At 47.5% G+C, this 23,072-nt stretch overlaps 1 protein-coding gene across 1 annotated transcript; it reads left to right on the forward strand.

Moving 5' to 3' along the window:
- On the forward strand, nucleotides 1–3,702 carry LOC123123635 (probable lysophospholipase BODYGUARD 3). The gene is made up of 4 exons (XM_044544184.1): nucleotides 1–697; nucleotides 832–1,166; nucleotides 1,267–1,466; nucleotides 2,895–3,702. The coding sequence occupies exons 1-4, from the start codon at nucleotides 157–159 to the stop codon at nucleotides 3,214–3,216; spliced, it is 1,398 nt and encodes a 465-aa protein (XP_044400119.1). The 5' UTR covers nucleotides 1–156; the 3' UTR covers nucleotides 3,217–3,702.
- The last annotated feature ends 19,370 nt before the right edge of the window (nucleotides 3,703–23,072 follow it).

Here is a 23,072-nt window from a genome sequence, read left to right on the forward strand (position 1 = left end):
CGCAGCTCAGCTGCCTCCCCCACTGCTCGCTTACTGCTCCTACAAGAAAGCTTTTACCACCACCACCACCGCCACCCTTTGCTCAATTGCCCATTGCTCTCTCCTAGCTGCTACTAGCTCCTAGCTCCATCTTGGCGCCGGCAAAGACATACTCAGATGGCGGCGGCGCGGTCGGCATTGGCGTCTGCCGGCCGTGCGGCGAACGAGGCCGTCAGCTTCGTGGTGTTCATGCTGCTGGACGCGCTGGAGGTGCTGCTCTGCCTCGTCTACAAGGTCGCCGACTACGTGGCCGAGGGCGCGTGGCGGCCGTGCTACTGCTCGTCGTCGGCCGTGGCCGCGCCGGGGAAGATCGTCGTGGCGGAGCGTGGCGGGTCCAAGGTGGTCAGCATGCTGTCCTCCACCAAGCTGCTCCTGGAGGACATCTCCGACACGCTGTACACGCGGCCGTCCCTGCTCGCCAGCGCCGCCGGGTCGTCGCCGCCGTCCTTCTCCCGGCGCCGGGAGAACGCGAGGACGTCGGCGTCGGCCACCACGCTCACCGTGCACTCCGCCATCGTGCAGATCCTGCGGGGCAAGGCCGGCGCAGGCGACGACGAGCACAAGCCGTACCCCTCGCCGCGTTGGTCCGACTGCCACTGCGCCAACTGCAACCCTGCCGACGCCGACCGCCTCTTCGTCCACGTCGAGGGCCCCCACGGTACGTGCCACCCATACATGCATCGATCGATCATATCCCAAGCTCCATTAATACGGCGGCAAGATTTGCTTCCCTCACCGTCACCCACGCCGCTAATGCTCACGCGCGTATGGTGTCTGTCATGTCCATTAAAGACGGCGGCGCCACGGAGGAGGACGTGCTGTTCATCCACGGGTTCATATCGTCGTCCGGGTTCTGGACGGAGACGGTGCTGCCGCACGTGAGCCGGGAGGCGCGTGCTCGGCGGCGGCTGTTTGCGGTGGACCTCCTCGGGTTCGGGCGCAGCCCCAAGCCGGCGGACTCGCTGTACACGCTCCGGGAGCACGTGGAGATGATCGAGCGCTCCGTCATCGAGCGGTACAAGGTCGGGCCGTTCCACATCGTCGCGCACTCGCTCGGCTCCATCCTGGCGCTCGCGCTCGCCGTCAAGTACCCCGCCGCCGTCAAGTCCATCACCCTCGTCGCGCCGGTACGCAACGTCTCTCTCAGCGCGCTCCCCGGCCGTCGCGTACGTGACGTTTCTGCATGCGCCGCTCTAACCTCTTGGCTTGGCTTGGCTTGGCTTGCAGCCGTACTTCCCGGTGCCCAAGGGGGAGATGGGGACGCAGTACGTCCTGCGGGCGGTGGCGCCCCGGCGGGTGTGGCCGGCGATAGCGTTCGGCGCGTCCGTGGCGTGCTGGTACGAGCACCTCGGCCGCACCGTCAGCATCGTGCTCTGCAAGCACCACCGCCTCTGGGAGCTCGCCTTCCGCGTCTTCACCTTGTACAGGTACCGTAAAAAAACATTTCTTCCGGATCCGGGCGGTGAGAATTAGCTCAACGACATTGTTTCTTCTTCTTCCTCCCATTGGGTGGTTGCGTTGACCAATGGAATTTAAGCAAGCTCGTCGAGGAATCCGCCATCAATGGGAGCTATAGCTCCCGATCGAGGCGATGCAGAGGTGCGAGTGGGAGCATTTACGGGTGCCGGTCGGGTCCGCCGGCTGCATCGTCGCTGCATCCTGATGTGACTGGCCGATGGGCGATGAGATGAGTTAATAGGGGACATATGAACTGAGCTTGACCCAGGTCAAATGTTAGTGGTTGCACTTGCTGTGACGACATGCGAGACCATCTACTGTTTGAACGCTGACTGCGCATAGATGGACCACCTGCAGACCTGAACGATTGCCCAATTTTTTAGTCATTGCCAAAAAATAATTTGCTCTTGATTGGATTGTAATATTTAGGCCTGCCCAAATGCTTCAACCAACTCTAGTGACATTTCTTCCTGCCCAACAACATTGCGAAAACATGGGCAACCAAAACCTTAGCCCCCTTTTTTCTTTTTGCCTAGCCAAATTTTGATACGATTGGTTTGGGCTCAAACTAGACATACCTGTAGCGTCCTTGCCTTTGCTACAAAGTGGGCGGTGGGAGATGGTAGCAACAATGGAAAGCCGCGTGAGACAAGGAAGACGGCTTCTCATAGGTGGTTGTCTAGAGGAGGTGGTGTATCGGTAATACTAACAAATTGAGCACTTTCTCCATATGGGAATATCAGGCATGGGATTTTCGGTTGTCAATTTAATGAGCAAAACATGTGTAATACTATGCCACAAAAAGATACATAGACATGTTTCGCTAATTAGATTGAAGACCGAAAATTACGTGTTCAAATTATATTCCCGTCTGGAGGGAGTATGCTCAATCTCGTCGGAGATCTGTGCGCCGCCATTACCGTGTAGTGCAATAAGGGGTTGGGGCGGGAGGGGTGACTAGCGAGTATGGATTGAAGTCAGTGGATAGATAGCTAAAAAGTTACATATTTCTCTCATGGCTAAATATTTATGAGTTTTGCAACCGAGATTTATTTTGAAAATCTCATTTGAGGAGACCAAAACATGAAAGAGATCTTAATTTATGTGTTGTTGTTGATTGTGTGCTTCCTAGTTATACAGAGACCGGGTGTATATTCATTATGTTTTGTTTTCACTTCATGCTACATTTTAAGATAATAAAAGAGTCATTTATCGGGAAAATGAAAGAAATGAAAAACAAGAAAGAAAGAGTTATATACCTGATAAGCACGACCCGATCTGATCTAGCGACTATTTTCAGCCTGCTCGTGTCTCAATTTTCTCGTCTCGAAATATTAACAGAGATATGTGCACGTTCTGGCAAACAACCATCATCGCGCTTCAACTTTGTGCTGCAGGGTGAGGACATACCTGATGGACGGCTTCTTTTGCCACACCCACATCGCCTCGTGGCACACCCTCCACAACATCATCTGCGGCAGCGCCGGCAAGATCGACAAGTGCCTCGAGACCGTCCGGGACCAGCTCACCTGCGGCGTCACCATCTACCACGGCGACGACGACGAGCTGCTCCCCGTGGGCTGCAGCTACGCGGTGCAGTCCAAGATCCCGCGCGCCAACGTCAAGGTGATCGACGGCAAGGACCATGTCACCATCGTCGTCCAGCGCCAGAGGGAGCTCGCCAGGGAGCTGGAGGAGATCTGGGACACCAAACGGTGAGCCTGAGGCCATGGATCGGTGCCATGCATAGGGTAAAGAATGGGAGCGGGGTTTTGGGGTGGCACCTCGGGTTTAGCGGAATATATATTTGTCTTCGAAGAAGAACAAGGGCTGCAAGTCTGCTGCGAGCAACCACATTTCTGGATGCGGCAGGAGGCACAAGTGCCAGGGAAGGTCCCGAGAGTAAAATGTGAAGAAGGTTACCTCGATTAGTTTTTCTTTTCCTTCCCAAGCTTTCATATTGAAAGGCTGGGAACAATTATTGGCTGCTCCTGTGTATAATTGTGATAAGTGCATGATGAATCTCATTTCGGTTGTAGTAACCCAGTGGACACAGTTACACAGCTGTCCACACACGTCGTCACGGGCTCGCGGCATAAAACCATAACCAGTGCACGTCCAAATATGGTCAAAGAGTTGTATGGGCCCACACATGCATAAAACTATAAAGTGCCTGTCTTTTTTTAATACAGTACAATTGAAGTCGTTCACACGCAGAGTAGGTGGGTTGTTGCGTATGGGATAAAGAGGAGTTGAATGGTTGGATTTTACCTTAATGATCTCTGGTAGTTGGGTATGATTGCTAGAGTTTCAATCATAAGTGCATATGATCCAAGTACGAAAGGTATGTTAGCTTATGCCTCTCCCACATATAAAATTGCAATATTGATTACCGGTCTAGTTATCAATTGTCTAGGGACAAAATACTTCTCTTGTGTTATAAAAATCTTTCTACTAAACAACAAACTATTATTATCTCGCAAAGTACTCCTAGTTTTATTTTTGCAAAGTAGTTCTAGCTTCACACCTACAAAATAGTTTCATACTTGTTCTGGGTAAAGCAAATGTTAAATGTATCGGCGGTCGATAGAACTTGAAGGGAATATAAATCCTACCTTTAGCTCCTCGTTGAGTTCGACGCTTTTATTTATCGAAAAAGCTACAATTGATCCCCTATATTTGTGGGTTATCAAGACCTTTTTCTGTCACTGTTGCAGGGACGCAATAGCGTGGGATGAATATTCTCGCACCGGTACACGTGGTGCTATACATACGATTTTTAACCCCTTTCCGCGACGGCATTTGGAACCGTCGCCAAGTGAGTGTGTGCGATAGGGGGTCCTCCCCACACGACCCAGAAACTGTCCGGGATATGGAGCCATGATCCAGAGGCCTTGCAAAGTGTAATCGTGTGCGATGCAGCACACTAAATTCTTTAGCACGTGTGGGATCGGTGATTAAACGTTTCTAATGACGCAGTGAAACCAAACGATGTGTCGTAATGAATCGTTTGGGAAATAGTATGTAAGGCACACAAGCCAACATATGAACTGTGTGCGATATGTGCCCCATCGCACACGAGTTTTCTGCGGAACCCGTCTGCCATGCAAGATTCCATCGCACACGTTTCCCAATAGTTACTGTGTGCGATAATGTTCTATCACAAACGGTTCAGGAGCCCCTTCGCACACATACAAGTGCTGCAGACCGTTTGTGATTTGTTGTGTATCACCTACGGTTGCGCCAAGAGTGACATGTGCTTTTCGTTTGGGATCCCACACGTTTCCTGAAAAAATGACGACTAGGATTGTATTTTGCATTGGGCACGATTTACTCCGAGCTCTCGTGTGCGATACTGTGATATCACAAACAATTTCGGAGACCCTACACACACGTAGTAGCACTGCAAATCGTTTGAGATCTGTTGTGCATCACCGACGGTTCCGCTACGATTGATGTATGATTTCCGATGTGGATCGCACACACTCACAAATTGTTTGAGATCTGCTGTGCATCACCGACGGTTCCGCTACGATTGGCGTATGCTTTCTGATGTGGATCGCACACACTCATTTAGTTAAACCGTGTACGGAGCGATTGCGAGGTTAAAACAAAAATATCCCATTTTGAATCGACTTGCAAAAAGCAAATTCGCCATAATATTCAATTGAACAAATAGTATCCACAGGAAGAACATTCATCAGATTTCGCAACAATTGCAATTGAACATATGGTAACTAAATTTCAATGATTTGTCCACACATATATGCATTACATAGTTAATCATAGTGTATGAAATACGAAGACCTCATCAGATGGAAAACAATGGATCCATGCGTATATGTTTAGTGGCTAACTCTCACTCAATGTTTCAGGAGAAGGCATGCTGAAATCTTCATTATCACCAGTGGGATTGATGTAGTGATTCAGGAAGAAGTCGTTGATAAACCTCTGAACCATCGGCAATTCACCAGCCGGAAGTGGTTCAGGGGTCCTCAGTTCTAAGATGAGCTGCAATATTTTTAAGATCAGAATGTGCCATATGAGTGGAGTAGAAAATATTAATTAAGATAGACTTACTGGTACTAATTCGTGAGGATCGTCACAACTATCAGCAGATTTGCAAATGGAGATCATGTGTGTGCAAACATAGTATCCACAAAGGTTGGTCCTTGCTTGTTGCTGAGGAAACTGATTTTTTTGTACATAATTAGTCATGTATTTGTCCTGTTAGGAACAACCTAACTGGTGTTAGATATATTATTTTTTCTTTGGAAAAAATAGAAAGAGGTTTATTTAGAAGCTTGGACATTTGACCAGCATAAGAAAAGGTATTTGCAGACTATTGAATAAATTTTCCGAAAATAACGGATTTCGGTGTGTTACTGGAAAAATGATCTCGTGCTGCAGAGGTAGTTCCCTCTTGAACAGGCTCCTTGGTTTAGTTTTCCACAATGCGAGCACACTGCAAATGAAGATGAATTTTGACAAGATCAATTATTGAACCTGATATGAATGCAAATTAATTTCAACATCATAAAATTCAATACCTATCCATGAATTGTTGAAGATGCGTCAGATCCTGAGCGTTTGTTGAATCTCTGAGAGAATCCATGTAGTGAACTGTATTCTTGTTTGGAACAACGAGTACCAATATCTAGTGATCGCTACATATTAAGAAAGCCATGAACTTATGAATTATGTTAAAATCTGAAAGACAATCAGTGTATGCGTGGTTGTTTACTTGACTTACCGTTCATGATATGGCCAGAGAAATGATTCTGCATGTGACGTGTTTTTGAAGAGACGGACGCTCGTGTTAATGGCCCAGTCCCGTACGTCCTTATCATCTAATGTTGTGCCATTTGCTAATGTAGGATCTATAAAATACACAGTCTCCATTTTTCTTCTCTGCGCGTTCAATCCCCTGAGAGGAATAAAATGTAGTTAGTTGTTTATCATTTACAGCCTTGTATGGAGAAGTTGATCAGAGTTTGTTAAGTACTTACAAAATCAGGCATCTAACAAGAGTGGCATCGAGCTCGTTGAAGTTGAAGAAGAGATGTAAGTCCTCGAAACTCACATTGATGGAACCAGCATCGTGTTGGAAATGATCTCTCTTGTAGTGGACTAGCAAACCATGAAGACCTGCTGACATTTGGTCCATGCAATATTCATGTAACTCACGGCAACTGGAGCTGCGCTCATCAAAGTATTCGCCAACAAGAAATGGCTGGCCATGGACATAATTGCGTGCTTCAAGTAAGGCTGCTTTACTTTTAGCAAGCAACAATTCTACTTCTTCATCATTCATGCCGTCAGAAATAATATTACTCCCCGGTTCGAACAACCTGCTGTTAATTTGGTTCTGGGCGATGAGTGCTTTAAGTAAGAGGCAATCGTTCTCTTTCCTCTTTGCTCTCCCGTCGTGCTTCCTCGTGGGTGCAGTCTTTTTGGCCGCTTCCTTCTTGGTACTTGAAGCATTTCTGGCAGAATGTCTAGTTGGCTACAAGGTAGACTGCCGAGCAGATGGTGAAGCTTCGACGGACTGCTTAGCAGAAGGTTTATCTATGCCGGGCCACTGAACTGGTGGTGCTGCTGTGACGGACTGCTAGGCTGCAGGAGCAGAGGCATTGGACTGCTGACCATGTGTTGAAGCTATGTCGGGTTTCTACGCAGGTGGTGCTAACTTGTTGGTGTGCTGAGGAGGTCGTGCCAACGCGTTGGTTTGCTGAGCAGGAAGTGCTGACGCATTGGTATGCTAATCACGCGACTGCGGACCGACGAACTGATGAGCAGTTGGTTCTGGACCTACAGACTGCTTAGCAGGCAGTTCCAAAGCATCAGACTGCTTAGTCGTCCGTTCCACCAGGTTGGTCCGCTGAGCATGTGTTGCAGCTGGGTCTCCCACCGCTGCTTTAGCAGCCAGCATCTGAATCGGTGGTGCGTCTTCAGCAGTTGTAGGCCTTGCCACTGGCTGCTCTGGGGCGGAGGATGACATGGCCTGTACGGCACAAAGTCGGGCCGGCTGATCACAGGTTGCATCAACCGTTGGATTACGAGTATTAGGTTCTTTGGGGGAAGCACGCGAGAGCTGCTATGGCAAGGAGAGCGTCACAAGTTGAGGGGCGACATTGGTTGCTCTTGGCGGGGCTTCAGGGATCTCATCAATGAACTCTATTTCCTTTCGTGGCCACTGGATGTGATGTAACAATGTTTCTCCCAAGGTCCTTTGCTCACCAAAGTTTCCTAGAACATTCTTCAGGGAAAATTCATTGAATCCAGGCTTTACTTCAGTCACGTAGCACTTCACATAGCCCGGCTTCAATGGCACAATGTCCAACAAGAGGCCATCTTCCAAGAAGGGTGGGCAAACCCAGACTGTGGCACATTTTAATGTACCTTCATAATGTGTAAGCACGCCCTTCAGTCTGTCTTCCATTCCAGATAGATCAGATATAGCATCATCATGAGCAGCTGCAGTCTCAGTGTCGCTGGGGTCAGTTCATGCACAACTACTTTTGTGCAGTGTTGTCGTGCAATAAGCAACATCCTCCATGCCTGCCTCCCTCCCATCTGTTGTATGTCTGTTAGTGTTAGAGTCTTCTGCATCATCATTGACTCCTCAATATCCTTTCGAACAGCCGGATACATGTCCTTCCTCAACCTTTCACTAGTACAACAAGGTGCTATACAAACGGTTTTTAACCCCTTTCCGCGACGGACTTTGGAATCGTCGCCTAGTGAGTGACGGCGATAGGGGGGTCCTTCCCACATGACCCAGAAACCGTCGGGGATATGCCCTCCTGGCACACACGCTCGGCAAAATGAGTTCGTGTGCGACAGACAAGCGCTCAAATAGGGAAATACGTACAGTAGAGCTAAAAAATTACAATTATACATGTCAAATTGTTTCCAGTCACAAGTACATCCCACACAGTCAGTCCCCGCTAAACGTTTCCGTTCGTATGTACATCCCACACAGTCTCTCCAAGGAAAACGTTTCTGTTCATAGGTAAATCACACACAATTTTCCCTGTTAAATCATTTGTGATAGCGTTGCCATTGCAAAGATATTAACAATTTATCGTTTGCGTTATTGAATGCATCACACACGGTACGTATAAGAAACTGTGTGGAAAAGGTTGTCCATCGCATACAGTTTTTATGTCGTAAACGTTTGCGCAAAGTGGCCTAACACAAACAGTTTTCAAGAGAAGGTCGTGTGTGATTGTTCATTGATCCAACACGGTTTATTCCTAAAAACGGTGTGCATTACTGAATGCATCACACACGGTGTTTTCTCAATAAATGTTTGCAATAGAAAAACCCAATTAGCAGGCTAATTATCCGATTATTAATAATCCATTTATTAATCTAATTGATATTTCATATTAAGCACACAATATATTTCATTTCATATTAAGTACAACATCATATAGCTTCAGCACTCAGCTATCCCATTACACAACTACACTAGCACCAAGTTTCACATGCAACATTTATAACCTTTCGAAATTAGCATCATAGACGGTACATAGACAGATGTATCTCATCTGGAAAACTGCTGAAGCAGAAGGCGAATATTGAGCCTTCAGATGTTGAAGGTCTTTGTAACTTTAGGTCAGTGCCTGTGGATGATTGACCATTCATCCTTCGTCCTCTTCAGGAACACTTCAATATTGAACCGTGGGTGTTGTATGAATAACTTCCTCGCCTCCTGACCATACAGGTGGTTTGAGAGGTGATCATCAATGAACTGCTTTGGAAAGGCCTGAAAACAAGGATGTGCATAAATATCTTCTCTATATTGGAAATGGGGCAAAGGAATAAAAAAGGCAAGGTATAATAGTTAGTACCATCCTGTAGTGAACTGATGTCTTCTTCATTGTGCAGACAAAAATCTTGTTGTTTTTTGTCGCTAATTTTTGTATCCTAACGATCTTTCTGCGTTTCTTGACTTGACTGATATTCATGGATAACTCATTTCCCCATATGCAAAAATGGTCGAATAGTGGGTCAAAACCTCTGACAACAGGACCTACATATGCAAGACCAAATTGTTAAAAACGTAAATATTAGAAAGGTTCCCGCAATTGCACAATAATGTGCTATTAGACAACGGACCATGCACGTGCTAACCTCGATTGTACACCTCAGTGCTTCCCATTGTTTCCCTGCAACACATATAAGGTAGTTAGTCATCAGGTTAAGTAAGAGTTCGCATGCAATCAGTAAAATATGTTGATGAAAAATAAGCACATTGCAGATTCATTAGATTAATTTAAGCCACATGGAAAACCCGTTTATCCAAACCAAGCATGATCAAGAACTAGGAAATGTAGCACTTGTTTATGTTTCTCATGTATTAAGTGCAGCCAAATTCGATTTATTCCTCACATGCACAACAATAGAATATTGTACCCACGACAATTGAACATCGCATTGCAGAATTGAACCAAGCAGTTAACTAAACACCACAACAAATGAACTAAACATTAACTGAGCACCACATTGCACAATATAACATACTCCTAATAGAATATCAGACAGTTAACTAAACCAAGCATGCTTAACAACTTGGAAATATAGCAATTGTATTTGTTTCTCATGTATTTAGTACATCCAAATTCAATTTATTCCTCACATGGTATACAATAACAGAATGCACCCACAACAATTGAACATCGCATTACCGAATTGAACCAAACAAAACAGTTAACTAAACACCACAGCAAATGAACCGAACGTTAACTGAGCACCACATTGCACAATATAACATACTCCCAATAGAAGATCAGACAGTTAACCAAACCAAGCACGCTTAACAACTTGGAAATATAGCAATTGTATTTGTTTGTCATGTATTTAGTACAACCAAATTTGATTTATTTCTCACATGGTATACAATAACAGAATGTGCCCACAACAATTGAACATCGCGTTGCAGAATTGAACCAAACAGCCAACTGTGTCGCGTCGCCAGCGCGCGAGGCATCGACGGTGGCCTCGACGGTGAGGTGCTCCTCCAAGATCTGGGGGTCAACACAAATGGCAGCCATCGCGGCCTCTTCCGCGCATGCGGCCTCGATTTGCTTCTCCGCTGCCAAATGCTCCTTGAGATCCTGTTATACTGCGCGCACCATGGCTTAGGGCGGCGCTTATTTGGTGGATGGATCGGTGATTTGGGTGGAAGGTGTCGCGCTCGCGCCGGCGGTCGGGGCACGTGGGATGTGGAAGGAGGAGGAGGATGGGGGTCGAGTGTGGATTACCTGCATGGATAGGCGAGGCCGAGCAGCGTGAAGGAGGGTCGTCGGCGAGGAGGCGGCGCTACAAGCAAGGAGTGAAGGTTTCAACTTGGAAATGAAGGCAGAAACAGGGGAAATGTGGGCTTTTTGCAAGGGGAGGGGGCGGGGAGGTAGATATTTCCGCGGAAGCCAAAATTTTGGAATCACTTTAGCGAAAAAACTACCGCGCAAAGTGTCATCAGACTCGGTCGCTTATTCAGAACTGTGTACGATATATGAACATCACAAACGATTCAGATAGCTTAACCCGTGTGTGATGGATTTGAACGCCAAAATTGTTGGTTCGAATTTCCCTAGTTACAGTGGTCATGCACGTCATTGCATAATTTGGGTACATAAAGGAGACTACAGCACACCCACACTTATTAATCAACCAAGTTCAACAATTAAACAGAGCTAGCTGACCTAAACATTAGTCTACCAAAATAAAGACCGACACTCTTAATTAAACAAAACAAAGAGTACTACTTGTGATGCCCTCGATTACCTCATACACTAATCATACACGCAAATGTGTACGATCAAGATCAAGGACTCACGGGAAGATATCACAACACAACTCTAGACACAAATTAAAATAATACAAGCTTTATATTCCAAGCCAGGGGCCTCGAGGGCTCGAATACATAAGCTTGAATACACAAGAGTCAGTGGAAGCAACAATATCTGAGTACAGACATAAGTTAGACAAGTTTGCCTTAAGAAGGCTAGCACAAAAGCATCTACGATCGAAAAGGCAAGGCCTCCTGCCTGGGAGCCTCCTAACTACTCCTGGTCGTCGGCGGTCTCCATGTAGTAGTAGGCATCAACGATGGCATCTGGCTCTTGGGCTCCGACATCTGGTTGCATCAACCGGAAAGAAAAAGAAAGGGGGAAAAGGGGGAGCAAAGCAACCGTGAGTACTCATCCAAAGTACTCGCAAGTAAGGATCTACACTACATATGCAACATTATCAAAGGAAGGCTGTATATTTGGACTGGGCTGCAGAAATACAAGAATAGAGAGAAGGCCTAGTCCTATCAAAGACTAGCATCTTCTGAAAACCACCATCTTGCAGCAAACAGGAGGGAGTAGAGTAGCATAAAGTAAAGCAGTAGTAGTGTTATCAACCTCGGCCAGAGATCCTTTCTCCACTCCCTGCGAGAAAGCAATCCCAGAGCCATACTATCCAGTTATCACCTCATCACAATCCAATTCTCATCACAAGCATCCAGTTCTAGTTGCATCGATCGGGATACAACTCCAAGTGTCTGTTACCGTAGGACAGGCTATCGATAGATGTTTTCTTCCCTGCAGGGTTGCACCAACTTACCCACCACGCTCTATTAACTCCAGTCGGACACACTTTCCTGGGTCATGCCCGTCTTCGGCCAAACAATACTCTGCAAGCCGACCTAGGCTTAATAGAGAGGTCAGCACGCCGGACTAATCCTATGCCCCGGGGGTCATGGCCATCGCCCCGGGAACTCCTACATGTTGCGAGGGCGGCCGGTGAGCAGACCTAGCTAGCTCCCTAAAAAGGAAGGTGCTTACCAGTCCAACCCGGCGTGCGCCACTCAGTCGCTAACGTCTATTAAGCTTCGGCTAATGCATACGACGCACAACGCCCATACTATGCCCACGTGATGGTTAGTGCTATCAGGCCAGAGGCCCCTCGGTTCAAGTATCCAAATCGTAGTGGATTAGGAATGCACGGTAACAAGCAGAGACTCACGAAAGATGTGACCCCGTTGCCCCGTCTCGAGGACTTGTGGCAAGGGCTAAGAATGCCCGACCATGCCTCGTAATTATCTCGCGGGCACCTTCCAGGTCAACCCAACTCCACATCACTTGCAATTATGCTCGCGCAGGTACCCCTCAGGGTCGACCCGTATTTAGTAACATGGTCTAGTGTAAAGTCATAGTAATCATAGTAACTGTGTGTCTAAAATCAATGGGAAAACCCGAGGAATCACCCCCGGTGAGTTGCACTCGATGTAATCATCAAGGTGAACGTAAGAGGAATCACCTCCGAGGTTCACACTTGAGGGGTTGCACGACAGAGTCATATCGTAAGTGGTTAAGGCGAAATCACCCTCGATGACCACGACATAATAGCTACCCTACAGGGTTAACATTAGAAGTGTTGTAGAGGTCTCACCCTCGGCACTCGATAGTAACCCAGCAGTGTCGAGCAACTAAGGGAAAAGTGATGTGCGGTGAAGGGGCCTGGTCTTCGATCCCATTGATCGGGTCTTCAATGATGAAGCAGGGGCAACAAGGACAAGGTGGGGGTCACTGATGGATCACTAACCAACCTATACTAAGCAGTTTAGGATAAGCAGGTAAGGTAACAATAAGCAGGTTACAAAATCAGGCTATGCATCAGAATAGGAGCAAACAATAACAATAGCAAAATCTAATGCAAGCATGAGAGAATGGAATGGGCGATATCAGGATGATCAAAGGGGGGGCTTGCCTGGTTGCTCTGGCAAGAAGGAGGGGTCGTCAACTCCATAGTCGAACTGGGCAGCAGCAGCGTCAGTCTCGTAGTCTACCAGAGAGAAGAAGGGGAAGAAACAATAAATACAATGCAAACATAAGGATGACGATGCATGACAAGACAATAAGCGGTGTTAGGTGTGCCCTAACGCGGTAGTAGGTGATACCGGCGAAAGGGGGAAACATCTAGGAACGCATCCCCGTTGTTTCGCGTTTTCGGACAGGTGATCTGGAGGGGGAAAGTTGCGTGTTCGCTATGCCAGGGATGTGTGGTGGATGAACGGGCTGCGTATTCGGATTCGTCTCATCATTCTGAGCAACTTTCGTATATAAATTATTTTCATCTGAGCTAAGGTTTATTTTATATTAATTTTCAAAGATTTAAACAATTTCAGGAATTTCTGGTTTTATATTAATTCGAATTAAAAACAGAATATACTTTTGTCACCTAGTGCTACTCTAGCCAGGGTCTATTACATGTGGGGCCAGGGGGGTGCTGACTCAGCAGTCAATAGTCAAACTATTGACTGTTGACTAGTCAAAACTGGGCAGTGGGGCCCAGGTGTCATTGGGAGTAGTTCTATTGATTTTGACTATTTAGTTTAATTGGTGGTGGGACCCAACTGTCAGTGAGACATTTAACTACCAGAATTATTTTAAAGTAACTAAATTAGTGGTGGGGCCCGCGTATTAGTGGGTGTTAGGGGTGGTTGTTAGTGGGGGCTTTAGCACCCAAACTAAACAGGGGGGTTGGCCCCATTACCAAGCACAGCCGCCGGTGGCCAACCAGCTAGCACGCACGCGTAGAGGCGGGCCGGCGGCCATGGTGCCCGGCCGGCCGACGATGGCGGCGGCGGGCGAGGGCCCTTTGAGCCCGGCGCAGCGAGGGCTGGGCGATGGAGGAGGGCGCGAGTAGGAGGCTCCAAAACGGGGCCTCGGCATGGCGGATGCGAGCGGAGGTGGGGGAGTGGCCGGCTGGAGTGGGCGCAGACCTCGCGTGGCCATGGCGAGGGCGATGGCCATGGCGGGGCAATGTGCGGCGCACGCTGTGGCAACGCGGGACAGGCGAGCAGACGCGGTTGTGGCTATGCGGGCGCGCGCGTGCACGACGACGCGAGGAGCAGAAGCGGGCAGGGAGAAAGAGAGGGGGAGAGGCCGAGGCCTCACCGACGCTCGTGGGGAAAGGGCAGCGGGGCTCGGGGAGGAAGACGGGGACGACGTCGTTAACGGAGACAGGGAGGCAGGCCGACGTGGTGGCTCCGGCGACGGGGAGGCCTTCGGGCGCCGGCACGTCATCGGTGGGGTTCAGGGGCAGCACCGGCGATGAGTGGTGTTGGGGCGCCGGTGTCGGGTGGCAGCGGCGGCAGAGCCGCTCCCCTCCCGATCCACACAGGATCGAGCAGATGAGAGGCGGGGGAGAGGGGGTCAACGATGAGGGGTCCGACGACGGGGAGCGTCGTTGCAGCGTCGGGGAGGCCGGGTCCCGATCCAGATCGGGATCGTGGGAGGAGTGGAGCGAGGGGATCAGGAGGAGTGGGGGTAGGTGCGGTTGGGCCCTACGGTTCCACGGGGGGGGGGGGAGGTTATGCAGGCGCGGCTGGGCCAGTCGGGGTGGGTTGGCCGGCTGAGGTGGGATGGGCCGAGGCCTATGGGGAGCTGGGGTCTTCTTTTCTATCCTCGCCTTTTCTCTTGCTCTTTTCTTTTTACAGGAAAAATGCTATGCAATATTTGAGCTGCCAAAAGGAGTTTTGTAAAAAGTGGGACTTGGCCAAATAAATACATTACAATATTTGGCACCTGCCACAAAAAGTTTGGGAGGAGTTTGAATTGATTTGGATTTTTCACAAATGTAAAAGCATTTAAAAATGCTAATTTGGAACTGCTTTAATTCCCAGGGGAAATTACCTATCTCAAATGATGTTGAATCACTCATGACATTTAGTTAGTGAATATTTGCAACCCAGCGAACATTTTTGTTTTACTGTTTGGAGAATTAATTTATTTGACTTTATTTTAAAATTGAATTGGTTTTGAATCAAAGTGAGATTAGCAACGTAAAAGTGATGACGTGGCATCATTAGTAGGGGATTACTGTAGCTTGATTATCCGGGCATTACAAATCTCCTCCATTACAAGAAATCTCGCCCCGAGATTTAAGGGGTGGAGTAAGGGGGAAAGACTCGGGAAGGACGGAGCTCAACACAAGATAGGTACCTGGGGGCTATCTTGGTGAACGTGGCATAGAGGCATCTCTCGAGTTGAAATTGATGAAAGTCAATGAGAGCAAGGTAAGAAGGTGCAATAAGAAGCTTCAACCGGGTAGGCAATCGATCGATGTCTAAAACAGAGTGTGAGAAGGGTTCAGAGCATCGGGAGTAGATCATCTCTCGGACGGTGGCTCGTGAAAACACACAAAGGCAAGAGCAAATGATACTTCGGAATAAAGGATATACAGGAGAGTTAGGTTCCGATCTTGTGGAACTGTGGGTTATGAGCCCACCATGTGGGTTAAAAGTAGAAAGGGGGCCGATAGCAAGGCATGTCAAATGATAGACTGTCAGTTATGTTGTCAACAACGTTGGTACCAAGGGCGAGGGACGGAGAGAACTATTTTCCTGCTCGTTGAACGAGGCGGACCAATAGGCAAAGTTCTCGTCCAACGGTGATACCAAAATGTCAGCAACATTAGTAACAGGGTCTCACTGACAAGGTTGTACATCAGGGTGTTTATAAGCAGAGAATTATTTATGCTTATATCATATAGACCACAACAAGTTTAAACAAGACAATGGAAAGGAAAATGTGTTTAAATGCATATTTCAGGGGTATATCCTTCCCAAGGACAAGCAGAGCATGATATCCATGACAAGACAATAGGTTCAAAAGCATTTAGATAAAGGGGGTGAGGGAAGAATCATGATAGTTACCCATACAACGGTGTTAGGATAATTGATCAAGAAACATTTAGCATTGCGCCTCCCATGTTCTTAATGATGTCTGGAGTAACACAGTCATACTTTTGGATAACATTGACATGGTCATCAGGTAAAGGCCGGACCTTGGGAACACAAAGGATCCATCGGGAATTACTTGAACACCTCATGCAATTTTATCAGGGAAGATGAGGAGGTGGCCGATGGTTTCAACAAAAATCCATCGACGTGTCAAAAAGGATAAAAAAGGGCAACCTGGTGCATGTAGCTCCCGCTTGCGCAGGGTCCAGGGAAGGGTCCGACCACTTTGGGTCTATAGTACGCAGCCTTTCCCTACATTTCTGTAAGAGGCTGTTTCCAGGACTTGAACCCATGACCTCATGGTCACAAGGCAGCAGCTTTACCACTGCGCCAAGGCTCCCCTTCGACGTGTCAAAAAGGATGTATTTCCAAAATTTAAATGAACAAATTCGTGTTGGGGGAGGCAAGAATGTTGTCGATGGTGACACAAATCATCGAGGGGCAAGGATAGTATTTCTCATCATGAATTCAATTGATAACCGGAAAGAGCATCAAAATGTTGATGATGATCACGACACATTTGTCGAGAGATTTCATGAAGATGTAATCAATTGGCGATGACATCAAGTCAAACAATGATGAAGCAAAAGGTTATTCGAACCACGGGTACGACACAAACTTGAAATCAAGCTTGTTGTTCAAGGAAAAAATGATATGACGAGGAAGATCGACGTAAGCTTAGCTCATCGTCAAAAATTGTGCTCTGGGAAGAAGAACCAGGTAGCACAGTGAAAATTTGGCATGATATTGACATAGCCGGCCAGGCTAGGAATGACTTGAAGGATTATTAAACTCGTAAGCAATGAAAATTACTTAGTTATAGAATCGGAGTGCGGAATCGATTCACTTATCGGTGTTCTTGAGTGACTAATAACTCAGAACCCGTGGAAAATTGGAATCGGCGAGAAATAATAGTTGAGGAAGAACTTAGACCCGTGATATTCTCGAGATAACAGGGGGCAATACTCGAGGTAGATCAAAATAGAGGTTGGACAAATTAAATGATCTGCAGAAGACAAGTATTTTAACTTGTCCGGGAAAAGGAATCAAGGAGAAAATATGGTCGGAACCATGATTGCAAAGAATCAATTTAAAGATGCAAGATGAGCTTATACCAAGGGAACATTCGATTATAAGAGAAGCTTCCATGATAAGATCTACATCGTGGCTATGGGCATGAACACAAAGTTCAAGGTCGACTCCCACTTCTTCAATGCATAACCTCTCATTTACTTCTCGCTTTTGACAAAGTTGCAGTGTAGAAATTTTTATTCGGCGTAACACTAGTAGAGTATGACCCATAGAAATTTCCGGGTTCACACAACTTAGGGAAATCATTAGTTCAACCCGTCGGTGCATCTTAGGAACATTTGCAAAAAACTTTAGAGATAATTAACTCAAGCTTGGAAGCAGAGCATGGTTGACAAAGCAGAGAATACGATTTACCAAAGGCAATATGTAACAGGGGAAGAGCTCACAAATTTTTTGAATATGAAGGAAACTGCTGGATAACAATCCAACAAAGGATTCAACGGTCCTCAATGGATCTGATTTGAGTATCGATACTCAATCAGAAGAAGGAAAGAATGTAAAGGCATTGGATTATAGAAACATCTATAATTTGATACTTTTTTTTGCGAAAACTATAATTTGATACTTAATGCAAAGAAATTATGATTTCCAAATTAGAAGATCAGAAGCAGATACTCTGATCAAAAGACAAGTAAGTTGAATAGATATAGATCGACAATCAATTAAGGTTCGGTTTGTCGAGAACCAGCTCATGTCCGGAGTGAAGTCTGAGCCGGAAAGATCATTTTAAAGGATCAACTGATGATTGCGTGCATTCTCTCACATGTTGAATCAATAGGAACAAAATAACGGTGTCAAATGATACTAATGAATATTGCTAGACATATGAGAAGCATCAATAATGTAAGCAGACAAGTAATTGCCGAGCAATAGTTTGAAGAGGATTCTCGGAAGATCGAATAGTATTTCAGAGAATCTTATGAAGCATACGAACAACTGGGGATGAACGGATACTCAATAAGTGTGAGGAATTATCCGTAGGGGTATTCATGTGATAAAGAACTGTAAGGCAGTAAGCTCAAAGGATTCTCGGGGCAACGGAGAGTATTTTAGGGCATCTTGAAATAACAAGAGCAACAAGCAATGATTGTATGAATGACAAGTGTATGTAGTTATCCATAAGGATATATCGGTGGTAGGGAATTGCAAAAAACAACAGGCACAAAGTCTCAAGAGAACATCATAGAGTATCATCAGAATCTTCTGGTGCAGCAGGCGATCATCTGTAATAAGGGGCTCTCTGGGAGGAAGTAATTACGAGATCCTAGTGTTGGAGTTAGTAAGTTCATTTAACCCGAATGGAAGAGAGATCATAGTCCCAGAGTATAGACAACGAGTAAAAGATTATAATACCATCCAATGGCAATGTGGGCCCATAAGCCACACAACCATGTTAGTAAAAGTTTTTCAACGACTAGACTCAACTTCGGCCAAGGAGTTGGAAAGGGGGATACCTACAGGCAGTCGACTCTGATACCAACTTGTGACGCCCTCGATTCAATCATACACTAATCATACATGCAAATGTGTACGATCAAGATCAAGGACTCACGGGAAGATATCACAACACAACTCTAGACACAAATTAAAATAATACAAGCTTTATATTACAAGCCAGGGGCCTCGAGGGCTCGAATACATAAGCTTGAATACACAAGAGTTAGCGGAAGAAACAATATCTGAGTATAGACATAATTTAGACAAGTTTGCCTTAAGAAGGCTAGCACAAAAGCATCTACGATCGAAAAGGCAAGGCCTCCCGCTTGGGAGCCTCCTAACTACTCCTGGTCGTCGGCGATCTCCACGTAGTAGTAGGCATCAGCGGTGGCATCTAGCTCCTGGGCTCCGACATCTGGTTGCATCAACCGGAAAGAAAAAGAAAGGGGTAAAAGGAGGAGCAAAGCAACCGTGAGTACTCATCCAAAGTACTCGCAAGCAAGGATCTACACTACATATCCAACATTATCAAAGGAAGGCTGTATATGTGACTGGGCTGCAGAAATGCCAGAATAGAGAGAAGGCCTAGTCCTATCGAAGACTAGCATATTCTGGAAACCACCATCTTGCAGCAAACAGGAGGGAGTAGAGTAGCATAAAGTAAAGTACTAGTGGTGATATCAACCTTGGCCAGAGATCCTTTTTTGACTCCCTGCGAGAAAGCAATCCCAGAGCCATACTATCTAGTTATCACCTCATCACAATCCAATTCTCATCACAAGTATCCAGTTCTAGTTGTATCGATCGGGATACAACTCCAAGTGTCCGTTACCGTAGGATAGGCTATCGATAGATGTTTTCTTCCCTGCAGGGGTGCACCAACTTACCCACCACGCTCGATTAACTCAGGTCGGACACACTTTCCTGGGTCATGCCCGGCCTCGGCCAAGCAATACGCCGCAGCCCGACCTAGGATTAATAGAGAGGTCAGCACGCCTGACTAATCCTATGCCCTCGGGGGTCATGGGCCATCGGCCCGGGAACTCCTGCACGTTGCGAGGGCGGCCGGTGAGCAGACCTAGCTACCTCCTTAAAAAGGTAGGTGCTTACCAGTCCAACCAGGTGCCCGCTACTCAGTCAAAGACTTCTATTAAGCTTCGGCTGATGCATACGACGCAGGACACCCATACTATGCCCACGTGATGGTTAGTGCTATCAGGCCAGAGGCCCCTCGGATCAAATATCCAAATCATAGTGGATTAGGAACGCGAGGTAACAAGCAGAGACTCACGAAAGATGTGACCCTGTTGCCCCGTCTCGAGGACTTGCGGCAAGGGCTAAGAATGCTCGGCCACGCCTCGTAATTATCTCGTGGGCACCTTCCAGGTCAACCCGACTCCACATCACTCGCAATTATGCTCGCGGGGTACCCCTCAGTGTCGACCCGTCTTTAGTAACATAGTTCAGTGTAAAGTCATAGTAATCATAGTAACTATGTGTCTAAACATCAAGGGGAAAACCCGAGGAATCACCCCCGGTGAGTTCCACTCGATGTAATCATCAAGGTGAACATAAGAGGAATCACCCCCGAGGTTCACACTTGAGGGGTTGCACGACAGAGTCGTATCGGAAGTGGTTAAGGCGGAATCACCCTCGATGACCACGACCGAATAGCTACACTACAGGGTTAACATTAGAAGTGTTGTAGAGGTCTCACCCTCGGCACTCGATAGTAACCCAGCAGTGTCGAGCACCTAAGGGGAAAGTGATGTGCGGTGAAGGGGCCTGGTCTTCAATCCCGTTGATCGGGTCTTCGATGATGAAGCAGGGGCAACAAGGACAAGGTGGGGGTCACTGATGGATCACTAACCAACCTATACTAAGCAGTTTAGGATAAGCAGGTAAGGTAACAATAAGTAGGTTACAAAAGCAGGCTATGCATCAGAATAGGAGCAAACAATAACAATAGAAAAATCTAATGCAAGCATGAGAGAATGGAATGGGAGATATCGGGATGATCAAAGGGGGGGCTTGCCTCGTTGCTCTGGCAAGGAGGGGTCGTCAACTCCGTAGTCGAATTGGGCAGCAGCAACGTTGGTCTCGTAGTCTACCGGAGAGAAGAGGTAGAAGAAACAGTAAATACAATGCAAACATAAGCATGACGATGCATGACAAGACAACGAGCAGTGTTAGGTGTGCCCTAACACGGTAGTAGGTGATACCGGCGAAAGGGAGAAACATCCGGGAAAGTATCCCCGGTGTTTCGCGTTTTCGGACAGGTGAACCGGAGGGGGAAAGTTGCGTGTTCGCTATGCTAGGGATGTGTGGCAGACAAACGGGCTGCGTATTCGGATTCGTCTCGTCGTTCTGAGAAATTTTCGTATATAAATTATTTTCATCCGAGCTATGGTTTATTTTATATTAATTTTCAAAGATTTAAACAATTTCAGGAATTTCTGGTTTTATATTAATTCGAATTAAAAACAGAATATACTTTTGTCACCTAGTGCTACTCTAGCCAGGGTCTATTACATGTGGGGCCAGGGGGGTGCTGACTCAGCAGTCAATAGTCAAACTGTTGACTGTTGACTAGTCAAAACTGGGCAGTGGGGCCCAGGTGTCATAGGGAGTAGTTCAATTGATTTTGACTATTTAGCTTAATTGGTGGTGGGACCCAACTGTCAGTGAGACATTTAACTACCAGAATTATTTTAAAGTAACTAAATTAGTGGTGGGGGCCCGCGTGTTAGTGGGTGTTAGGGGTGGTTGTTAGTGGGGGGTTTAGCACCCAAACTAAACAGGGGGGTTGGCCCCATTAGCAAGCACAGTCGCCGGTGGCCAACCAGCATGCACACACGCTAGAGGCGGGCCGGCGGCCATAGCGCCCGGCTGGCCGACGACGGCGGTGGCGGGCGAGGGCCCTTTGAGCCCGGCACAGCGAGGGCTGGGCGACGGAGGAGGGCGTGAGGAGGGGGCTCCAGAATGGGGCCTCGACATGGCGGATGCGAGCGGAGGCGGGGGAGTGGCCGGCTGGAGCGGGCGCAGACCTCGCATGGCCATGGTGAGGGCGATGGCCACGGCGGAGCAACGTGCAGCGCGCGCGGTGGCTATGCGGGACAAGCGAGCGGGCGCGGTACTGGCCGAGCGGGTGCGCGCGTGCACGACAACGCGAGGAGCAGAAGCGGGCAGGGAGAGAGAGAGGAGGAGAGGCCGGGGCCTCACCGGCGCTCATGGGGACAGGGCAGCGGGGCTCGGGGAGGAAGGCGGGGACGACGGTGTTGACGGAGACGGGGAGGCAGGCCGGCATGGTGGCTCCGGCGACGGGGTGGCCTTCGGGCTGCGGCACGTCGCTTGCTCGAGATAAGTACAAGGTGGTCGGCATCGACCTCCAGTACACCGCCGGTCGTCCCAGCATAGATCAGAAGATTGTCATCGCCTAGTTGTGTGTGCTCCATCATGTCCTCATCTACCACTACTGCATGGGCACAGAGCCTTGCTACCGTTTCAACAGGTTTGTCAACAGCACCGACTACAAGTTCGCCATGGTGGAAACCATCGACGATGTAAAAGCGCTCAGTGTTACGGGCTTGGCCTGCAAGAACCTTGTCGAAATCCTTGACCACTACAGGGTCTGGGGCGGCACAAAAGACTCCTTGGTCGAACTCACCTCGGCTATCATCGACCCCTACTATGAAAAGATGAAGCATGATGCCCAAAGAACAAGTCCCCTATCCTGGCACAGGGCCTGGATGCGGCAACTGGATGAACCTCACCTTAGGTTCGCGGCCAAGAGCGTGTACACATGCTACGAGATGCACAGGCAGATAGTTGACATGAGGAAGTGCCTCGTTACCCAAATCGACGAGACTGGATCGAGCCACAAGCAGAGCAAGCGTCACAAGAAGTAGATGATGATCAGATGATCGTTTATGCTAGTTAATCACGCATGTAATATATAATTTACTTTATTGGTGTGTGGAAATGTCATGTGTGTAGTAGCCACCTATGTAATTATGCATGTAATAGTTTACTTTGGTGTGTGCAAATGCCATGGGTGTAGTAGCCACCTATGTAAGTGGATATTTAATTTGGTTATGCAACCATGTCCTTATAAGTCTGTATATATATGTTGTTGTTTTGTATGCAATCCCATCGCACAACACACACGTCTTATTAGCAGCAACCGTATGTGTTATTATCAGTCTTCGCACACATTTCTGATTATAGACCTGTTTGCTGCATA

This window comes from Triticum aestivum, chromosome 1B (assembly GCF_018294505.1).
Source record: "Triticum aestivum cultivar Chinese Spring chromosome 1B, IWGSC CS RefSeq v2.1, whole genome shotgun sequence".
Taxonomy (NCBI): Eukaryota; Viridiplantae; Streptophyta; class Magnoliopsida; order Poales; family Poaceae; genus Triticum; species Triticum aestivum.

Coding starts and splice junctions, on each gene's coding strand:
- LOC123123635 (XM_044544184.1), top strand. CDS start 157: ATGGCGGCGGCGCGGTCGGCATTGGCGTCTGCCGGCCGTGCGGCGAAC. Junction 698..831: donor CCACGTCGAGGGCCCCCACG/GTACGTGCCACC, acceptor TGTCCATTAAAG/ACGGCGGCGCCACGGAGGAG. Junction 1,467..2,894: donor CGCGTCTTCACCTTGTACAG/GTACCGTAAAAA, acceptor TTTGTGCTGCAG/GGTGAGGACATACCTGATGG.